This window comes from Maylandia zebra, linkage group LG22 (assembly GCF_041146795.1).
Source record: "Maylandia zebra isolate NMK-2024a linkage group LG22, Mzebra_GT3a, whole genome shotgun sequence".
Taxonomy (NCBI): Eukaryota; Metazoa; Chordata; class Actinopteri; order Cichliformes; family Cichlidae; genus Maylandia; species Maylandia zebra.
The window spans coordinates 37,219,720-37,229,555 of record NC_135187.1 but is presented as its reverse complement, the minus strand read 5'-3'; the positions used below and the strand labels follow the sequence as shown (position 1 = coordinate 37,229,555).

The window sequence follows — 9,836 nt, the reverse complement described above, 5'->3', positions numbered from 1 at the left end:
CGACTTTGACAGCGAAAACTAAATTGCGTTTTTGTTACTATTGATGCTGCTGAGAAATAAAAATGGTTTTAAGTGGGGGTTTTTAACACTCTGGGTTTGTTCAAAAAAAATTCACCATCCCCTAAATTATTCGTGGCCAAAAGTGACACATTTATGTTTTTTTTTTACAGTACATCGCGTTGTGCGTTCTGATTGCTGTAGACCATTGTCAATCAATCTAGTCCAGTGTCTCCTGTACTGGAGCGGTCCCTAATAGGCCCACGGACCGGTCCCGGTCCGTGAGTCTTTTGGTACCGTTCCGCGAGAGTTGATCCTCCGGTGTGAAATGTATGGTTGTAGTTGTGTGTCTTATTTTGAAAGAACTATTTACGCGTTACCATAGCGACCAGAGAGCATTAAAAAGCAGTGTGGCGGACTCCCTCAGACATCGGTGCGTTGGTGGTTCTTTGTGTCCGGGGATGGGCGTCCAGTTACACACCGGCTCACTCCTTGGCGGCCGCTTATCGGGGCCTGGAGCCTGGGGCTCGCTCGGGCCACTTCGGAGGTGGGGTGCCCCCGGCCTCTCGGCCTGGGGCTCGGTCACTCAGGCACGGCTGGCTGCCGGTGGAGCTCACGGGCGCGTCACTGCAACTCCCCCTGGCTTCTGCTCCGCGGCTGCTGAGTGAGCCCTCATCTGGGACTCTCCTCAGCTCTTTCTGGGACAGTGGCGCGGCTGCCCCTCTGTTGGTCTTCCTTGGTCTCTTGTGTTCTGGGGGCCTCTGGATGTCTGGAGTTTTGATCTCCTCCATACCTGCTTCATGCCCTGGAGGACGGGGCTGTGGCCCCCCCACACCCTCTAGCAGATCATTACATGAAGGAACCTTTTAAAAAAACAAAAAACAAGCGCGTCCATGCTCACAGGTGTACACACGGGTGATCACACCCACAAACTACACCCTTTTTGGCTCCTACCTCAAAGCACACTGTGTTCTGTTGATCTTATGTGCTGCACAATAATGTGTAACATTTAGTATTTACTGTCATATTCCCATATATCATTGTGATGTTGTTTATTCTATTACTCTTGTTCTCTTCTGCTTGTTTTCTTTTTTCTTTCTCAGCAGGTGACCCAGGTGACTGATATATGCTCTTTTTTTTTTCTTTCTTTTCTTCTTTTTTTTCTTTTTCTGCTCATTCTGTTGGTTTTTGTTTTTTGCCCTTCTCCCCCGTCCCTCTTCTCAGCTGTTTCTCTTTCCCTCTTTCTTTCTCCCCTTCTTTCCCCCAGTCAAGTCTGTCCCATATTCAGTAAGTGAAAATAAAATAAACAATAAAAGGTGAAATGGAAAAAAAAAAAAAAAGCAGAGAGGAGAATGTCACTGTCATTGTTGTTGGCGTACAGCTCAAGTCACGTTTATTATTATATTTACAAAATACCACAGTTTCTTTTTTTAATTCTTTTGTTGTATTTATCCGCGACACCTTAAAGCTCGTTCCCTGAAAATATTGTCTGACATTAAAGTGGTCTGTGGTGCAAAAAGCTTGGGGACTCCTGCTGTACAGTACAGAATGCGTTTAGCTTGTCGAATTTACATAGCAGTGTAACTCTGAAGTGCTGTACTGTATGTTTGTAAGTTTTCTCCCAAACAAACACAACAATGCCGACGAAACGTTTTGCACTGGACTTATGTTTCTACGAAGGTTTGAACTCTAAGAGTGTTTAAACAAAAGAGAAAAGTGTGAAAATGTTCATGCCTGTCTGAGAAAAGTGTATAAAGCATGTAGTGAGGGGTTTTACAGTCTTAACATCTATAATAATTGTAAAAAATAAAGTTGGCTACTTCATGGATTTCACCTACCGCGGGTTATTTTTTGAACGTAACACCAGCGATAAACGAGGGGCTGCTGTATTAGTAATAGTAGAGTCTGGGACATTTAATTGATTAACATAAACATTGATTATTATGCACTATTATTTTTGTTCAAGGAGAGCCAAAAATATAAAACTCTCTCTCAGCTTGTTTGTTGCCAAAAATGGCCACTTTTTGTGTATGTTCACAAAATGCTATAAAATGTATATTTCTTAAAACATTTATCTACTTTTACCGACGTGACTCTTTAAAATAGCACCAGTCCTTTTCATCAAAATCAAAATTGTATATAAATTTTTTACTCTTTATAGCCAGTTAGGTTATATATTACCATTAACTTTGAAGATAAAACGGTGATAAAGTCCTAATGTTTTCATGAAACTTCCTTTTTTTCCCCATCTGAGCATCGGGGAAAAGGCTGTCTTGCAATTGTTGAGGTCACTAGTGTGTGCCCCATTTCTTCCAGGATCACTCTCTTTATAGGTTTTAGTGGACTCCTAGTACTGCGAAGTGGTTTCATGGTACAAAGGGATTGTATTCCAAGATCTGGGAGACTGTAGAAATGAGCAGTGATGCCCTTCCTACCATCTTTCCAGAAAAATAAGTGATCTGGAAGCTGTTAGGCTGACTTACAGCAGCAGCACTTTCTGCACCTGCATAAACTCCAGGACACATTTAATAACGGTGTTTGTTGCTGTATGTGCTGCAGCTTTTAAATTTTTAATAATACATATTTTGTTAATATTTTGGCTATGGTGTCTTGTTATGAAATGTACAAGAGTAAAAGTGTTTTTAGCAGGTGCTTCAAAGCTAAGTTTGACTGGGAAACTCAAAGCTCAATAGTCTGTATCAACAGAAATTCCCTGCAGCCTATGTAATATTTCATGCGTCATAATTTATTCTACTCTATCTTGCAAATACATATTTGTGTGGCAATGTCATGCACAACACACACAACTATTAGATCCTTAAGATCAAACCCGTGTCATTGTTTTGGTCCACTGCAGTGCAGTAGTCAAAAAAAAGAACAAGTGAAGTGTCCACAAATGGCCAGGATAGAGCCCAGAGTGTTAATGTTTAAAATGTATATAAATATTATTGATTACAATTCTTTACTGTTAATATCAACAATAAGCTTTTTATTTTGAAAATACAAGTTAAAAAAAATGCTGTTACATTTACATTTAATGCTGTTACACTGTAATCCTTTATTATAAGTATGGACACAGAATCAAGTGAACAACATTTTGAAATAAGTTTAATTGGAATTTTGTACTACGCAAAAAAACAACAACAACAACATATTAAACAAACAAACAAACACAGCCAGTGCCTTCATTTGTCCATCACATGTCAAACATAGCACTGACCCTTAGTCCCTGCTCATCAGCACATGCATTCAAAAAGAGCTCCATGTCCTCTGCAAACTGAAAAACAAAGAGGAACAAGTCCCTTGCTCCGGTGTCTTCTTCCTCTGACATGTCTCTTAAGACCCTCTGCTGGTCCCCTTGATTTAAGGACACATATTTGGGCATTGTTACGTGTCCACGGAAAAGTGCCTTATTTTGGACAACCCATTGCACAGCAGGACGCAGATCTTCAACAACTGCTGGCTCCTGTGTCAGGCAAACGGGGATAAAAACATAGTTATGTCATGAATCGCTGTGTGGCAGGCAAGCAGGAGTGGTGGACCCAAAATGCAGAACTCAGACACGGAAGTGAAACTTAAGGCGCAGCTTTATTGCTGGGAAAAACCTCGTACAAACTAAACTCACCAAAAGAAAACCAAAAGTCAGAACAGAGGAACCAAGGACTGAAACACTGGAAAGAAACACTAAACTGGAGCAGGAGACCAAACACTAGGGACATCGAAGCAGAACACACAGCTAGTTGAGGGTACGACGCGACACTGACACAGAGAAACACAGGGCTTAAATACACAGACGGCAGTAATCAAGGGATGAGAGACAGAAGGGGAACACACCTGGGAGAAATCACAGCTGACGAGACAGGGGAAACGTAACTGAGCACACTCACATATGACACAAACCTTCACAATAAAACAGGAAACTCAGACACATGGAACCAGACAAGACATTGAACTAAACAGACAGATTCACAAACAGATGGGGTGACACCATAGACAGAGACAGACTCAAAGGCAGACCAAATATAACACACAGAACTCAAACAATAATAATCATCATCATCATCATAAACTAGAAAATGATAACTAAAAGCGCTGGGTCACCGACCCAGGACCATGACAAGTTATTTCTCTGTTGCAGAACAGTTTTTTAACAGTTATTCAAATGTCACTAACCATGTAATTACACTACTGGTTAAAGTGAATACTGACCTGACCGACTTCCTGGAACTTGCGCTTTTTCAGTCTGAAAATGGGCACGTGTTGTCCTTCAAGCACAGCTTTGGCTTCCTCTCTCCAGTGTGCAAATAGCTTGCCAGAGCTTAACAGAAAATGTTGATATTGTTAAGGTGTGTAAACTTTGACACGACATAGAACAGAAGTCAAAATATAAATACCTCCTGAGATCAAAGTTCTCCATCAACAGCAAGCACCACCATTTACGCAAGTAGGGCATGTCTGACTGTAAAATATTAATATGAAACATATTTAACAACTTTCAAAAGATTCAAGACTCCATTGCTGTGAAAGTAAATAGAATACTTACTATAGTATAGTCAAATGAAGCATCCAGTGCCACGTACAGAGCAGACTATTTGGAAGAAAAAATGAAAATGTCATTTTTTTTACAAGCTTAAATTAGCTTCTGAATCTCAAGAAGAGAAGAGAAAAATTACCATCAGCATGAAGATCCCACAGTCAACTCCATAGTCTTGGCTTGGAAAACCCTGTATTACATTGAAAATAAAGGCTCGTTAATAAAATCCCTTAAAAGAAGACTAGTGCAATTCATATTATTCACCATACACTTAAACTAGCACATACCTTCAAGTCAAAGCTCTTTTTTTCTGACCACTGCCCGGGAATGATCTTCACTGCAAGATTCCTTTTTGTTTTAAAGACAGTTACATTCACAAGTTAACAGATGTCATCATGATGGGTGTGAAATGTTTATTGCTAATAGCACCAAGTGTAACTACAGGCCTTAGGAACACGACCTCAAAAAAACAGCATAACAAAATGAAAAACTACAGTCACATGCTCACAGTTGGTCAAAATAAAGCATTAACAGCTTTAAGTTAAGGTTGGCATATTTTATAAACTCATTTTTAATGGTGTTTTATGTTAAAAATAGAACACTGGAAGACCCTATTTATGTCTGAAACTCATCTAAAGACAGTATCACTGACTTGATCATAATTTGAAGATGAGAATAAAATGTTGAAGCATCATGCTGATATATCCATCCATCCATTCGCTTCCGCTTATCCTTTTCAGGGTCACGGGGGGCGCTGGAGCCTATCCCAGCTGTCATAGGGCGACAGACTGGACAGGTCGCCAGTCTGTCGCAGGGCTAACACACAGGGACAGACAACCATTCGCACTCACATTCATTCACACAGTTACACCTAGTGGCAATTTGGATTATCCAATTAACCTATCCCCACAAGCTGCATGTCTTTGGACGGTGGGAGGAAGCCGGAGTACCCGGAGGGAACCCACGCAGACACGGGGAGAACATGCAAACTCCACACAGAAACTTGCTGATATAGTTTATAGAAAAAGCATGTGAGTGTACTGTATGTGTGAACACTCAAGATCAGCAGAACATGATCTGGGATGCACTTAACCTGGAACACTGAACAGGTTCCTGAAAACTCCGGAACAAACCAAAAATGCTTATAAAAATGTGACCTCAAAAGTGAAACATATTGTTGGCCACCAAATCCTGCCATGGTGTATAATGGGTCAAGAAAGAGGATTTCTCTTTTAGGTGGCTTCAGTACCTAAAAGACAGTTAGCCATGACTTCAAACCTGAAAACAATGTCATTGCAAGCGATCACAATCAAAGACTTTTGAAACTGCGTCATAAAAGCTTGAATACATCTCAGACACATAGCAAAATTCTAACAGTTTGTACGTGTCAAAAAACAAGACTTACACACAACTGGAAATGACCAGGGGTCCAGAGAGGGAGAACTATGATGTGCATCCTCTGAGCATCAGTCTGAAACAGAATTGTATTTTTAAGTATCCTGTATATGAACTCGCACCAAAGTTATAAAAAAAAATCATTTTGATTACTTGCTTGTTTCTTTAAAGGACGGTACACTTACAGGAAAGGACTGCAGTGGATCACAGCCATAGGGTGCAAGCCAAGTCCGGGTGACATACAGATTTTCTATGTAAATGCTTATCCCCTAGAATGTTAAAAAACAAACAAACATTTAAAACAACAACTATTTCAATTAAAGCTTGGCAATCATCATATACAACATACAGTACCTTTGACTGAACAATTTTAGTGATAAGCTCGAAACAGCCATTTCCAATCTGAAACAGAAAAAGTCATGATAACAATGAATGTACACTTTATTTTTTCATATTCGTAGAAAAAAAATACTTACAGTCGATTCCATTTCTTTGTTTAAACGCAGTGTCCAAAATTCTGCCCGCGTGAGGCATCCAGAAGACGTTTCAACAATCAGCTCATCTTTGGGTCTGCTGATGTCCAGAACATAGTTGAGCTAAAAAAAAAACAGATAGGTGTCATAGACTGTGGATGACCAAATCAGATAAGCACTAAAAGTTGCACTTTGCGACATCTGAAAACTTTAACATACAAGCTGTTGTTGGCCAGGGTGCGGTACAAAACACCATGATGAACGGCTGGCCAAAATGTTCTCAGGCTTTGTCAGAGCTTCGCACGGTGGTCCACACAGGTCAGGAAAAGTTGCATCTGTTGACCTTCTATTGGCTTTCTTGTTGTCAACTCTTTCCTGAGGTTCTATAGGGATTTCTATAAGGAAATTCTGTCATGGTCGGACGGTCCTTCCCGGAGCGACCTGTCTGTGTGTGTATGTGTGTGCTTCTCTCTCTCTCCTCCTCCACCCAGTGGCTGACACACCTGCACCTAATTTGCCATCCAGCTGTCACTGATCATCCTCGTTGTGGACTGAGGTACTTAACTATGTGTCTGGATGGCAGTCGACGCTGGATTGTACTGGAGGCTCGGTAGTAAAGAGTGTTTTCTTACTTTTAACATAGCCTTAGCCGGCTACCCTTCTCACCTGTAGCTGTCGTCACTTGTTTATAGGAGGAAGTGATACGGAGCAGAAGGTTGGAGAGAAGGAGTCCGCTGGATTAAGCCCTCGGAGGAGAAACACACTCAGATAATCACTTGGGAGACTCACCTGCACACCACTGGGAATTTGGAGATGATCACCGTTGGATTTTTGTACTTCGCTTTGTGACTGTTTTGAGCACTGTAAATAAACGCACTGTTTGCTTCGCATCCAGAGCTCCGCGACTGAGTCTGTATTTCCCCCATTACCCGTGACAAAATTCATTTGAAACAGCATGTAACAAATTCTTTTATGAGCCATCAACTACAACAAGATAATGAATGCAAGATTATTATTTCACCTATATATGAGAATCACTATTCAAAATAAGAAATTTTACCAGTGTCACCAGACGCTGAAGGTGCTGGGTTCAACACCGTTTCTGTGATTTCTCTGGGTTTATTGCACACCAGTGGGGCTAGGTACACAAAGAAAAGAATATACACAGATAGGAACAAACCTAACATGTAAACAATGGTAGCGTTCTGGTCATGACACAATGCATGTACTTACCTACGACAGCTTGACCCAGTGCCGACAATGAGATATTGATCTTTCCAAGTCGACCATGTCTTAGCTGCCTCTCCAGAAGTTTCTTGTTGGTGACAGTGTTATAATGATGATTTATATTTCTCATCAGAAACACATGTGTGGATGGACTCATATTACTTAAAAAGTAATTGCTTTTCCTCATGTTTGCAAAGAACTGTTCAACAACTTGACTGTTCAGCCAGCCTTTCAGCTCCGGGACAAGTTGAATTCTGCGTAATATGTCCTTGGGATCTTTTGTATTTCCCTCATGAAATCTGTCATACAGGACATAATGGTCAGATGATCCAGTGACAGGATGAGGATTTTCATTTACACTATCCATCCTTTCATGTAGCCATGGAAGATTCACTTTCAGGCTTCCATCCTGTGCAGCCTTGACATTTTCCTCAGTGGGCTCAGCAAGTCGACCTTCATGTGGATGAAATGGCAGTTTATCAGGAACCCGCAAATTGGTGTGTGCTGCCAAACCCCTCGCAAAATCGTAAACACAGACGTTTGGCATGTGCTTCCAGGACAGGAGAAGGTCAGCAAAATCCCGGGGACTTTCAGCACGAAGATTAAATTTAACACTGTATACAATGCCATGTGGACATAGTATTACAGACCATCCTCCTGCAAGCAAAGATTTAAAAAGTTGTTTGTAATTGTAATTACATTTTTTAATGCTACTTCTAATAATCGCTAAGTGATGCTTACCAGAGGCACCCCATATGCTTTGAAAGACCTTATCATATGTCTGCCTGCTCTTCATCTTCTCCCTCAGTCTGGTGATGAGATCAAAGCGGGAGCCTTTGGAGTCGATGTTGCATGCTTTACACAATTTTCTTACCACTCCAACCTGACAGCAATTAGGGAAAACTGTAAATGGAACAACCCCAGAACTTTATGTCACATATTCTGAAAACTTCAAAGCAATGTTACCTTTTGTTTGGCAAGTTCATCCAACAGACGGTCTTCTGTGACACTGCTAAGCTTTGCTTCATGTGAAGAGCTTGTTCCTACTTTTTTAAACTCTGTGTTAAGCACAATGTCACTTGTTCGAGTTTCACTCCCGATCCATGGTGCCCAGTGCGTGTAACTTGGTGGAACGGAAAATGGATTCTTCACACCGCCTACAGAAAATGGCATGTTTTTAATTACAATCTAAATTACTTTAAAACACTGAATGACTTTCAAAAAGTTTTTGCCATCACTCACTTGGAAAAAACCCACGGCTTATCATTTCCAGGTGAATAGAGTTCCAAAAACCTTCAATGTCATGTTCACCATTGAAGTCTTCCGGGGCTTTGAGGTCACTCACTATAATAAATTGACTCATAAAAACATGCACATAATGTACACAATGAACTATATACACAAATGTACATTAAACTTACCTGCTAACTTGAACACCCCTTTTCTGTGTAAGTCCATAACTACCACAGGGGGGTGAAACCCACAGTTTATGCAGGAGTACATGTATTCTGCGTCAGTCAAAGCCTCAAAATGGCAATAAGCATGGAAAATGGTATCCCGAGAAGGAAACTTCACTCTTCTTAAGCCCTCCAATGAGTCAATGACCCTTGAAGCAGATACATGGTTCTGTAATATGACAATAGGGTGAAGAAGACTATGATTACACAGATATTTAAATTTGGGCACCAAAATATCATAATGACACAAACACATTTTTAAAGCAATCTTCAGATGAGTATATTTTATTTTTGTGATCCTCACCTGCAGATTTTCTCTCAAAAAAAGGCAAAGTTCAAGAGACAAAACAACATGGTTGTCAAAGTTGTGAAGCCCATCTGTCCACTCCTGGTACCTGTAGACCATGTGGCACCGAGGACACGATCTATGGTGTGTTGAAACATCTGTTAAAGACAAATCACATTAATGTCAAAACATTAGTATAGGAACAATTATAACTAATTATTTCACACTGATGTTTAATCTTATTCATTAAAACTTACTCTCAATCACTCCCATCATGCTGACAATCCTCGCTTTATTGGTAACTAGAACAGCCTCATCAAGTTTTGGGTGCTCTGGGCACACCTGGCACAACGTTTCACATGGAAAGAGCTGTTTCTGATGATCCATTTTCTGTGAGATGATATTTTCTGGAAGAGATCCAGGTATTTTTTTCTCTTTAAAAATATAGCGTATACTCCTTTCGACGG

General features: G+C 40.6%; 1 protein-coding gene across 1 annotated transcript; it reads right to left on the bottom strand.

Annotated features, from left to right (window-relative positions):
• Positions 1–3,042: 3,042 nt before the first annotated feature.
• On the bottom strand, positions 3,043–9,760 carry LOC143414550 (HMG domain-containing protein 3-like). Its single transcript, XM_076879196.1, has 19 exons — positions 9,627–9,760; positions 9,388–9,527; positions 9,048–9,252; positions 8,869–8,970; positions 8,593–8,783; positions 8,368–8,509; positions 7,633–8,283; positions 7,460–7,537; positions 6,619–6,794; positions 6,403–6,522; positions 6,281–6,328; positions 6,112–6,195; positions 5,937–6,002; positions 4,819–4,879; positions 4,671–4,721; positions 4,541–4,585; positions 4,392–4,456; positions 4,207–4,315; positions 3,043–3,463 (listed from the first exon to the last, which is right to left on the bottom strand). The coding sequence occupies exons 1-14, from the start codon at positions 9,754–9,756 to the stop codon at positions 4,826–4,828; spliced, it is 2,187 nt and encodes a 728-aa protein (XP_076735311.1). The 5' UTR covers positions 9,757–9,760; the 3' UTR covers positions 3,043–3,463; positions 4,207–4,315; positions 4,392–4,456; positions 4,541–4,585; positions 4,671–4,721; positions 4,819–4,825.
• Positions 9,761–9,836: the final 76 nt, after the last annotated feature.

Bases quoted from the DNA above. Each gene is read 5' to 3' on its own strand.
- LOC143414550 (XM_076879196.1), bottom strand. From the start codon at position 9,756: ATGGATCATCAGAAACAGCTCTTTCCATGTGAAACGTTGTGCCAGGTG. The intron at 9,253-9,387 runs GTGAGGATCACA...GTCATATTACAG, and splicing joins TTTTGAGAGAAAATCTGCAG to AACCATGTATCTGCTTCAAG. The intron at 6,795-7,459 runs GTAAAATTTCTT...ATTTCCTTATAG, and splicing joins TTCAGCGTCTGGTGACACTG to AAATCCCTATAGAACCTCAG.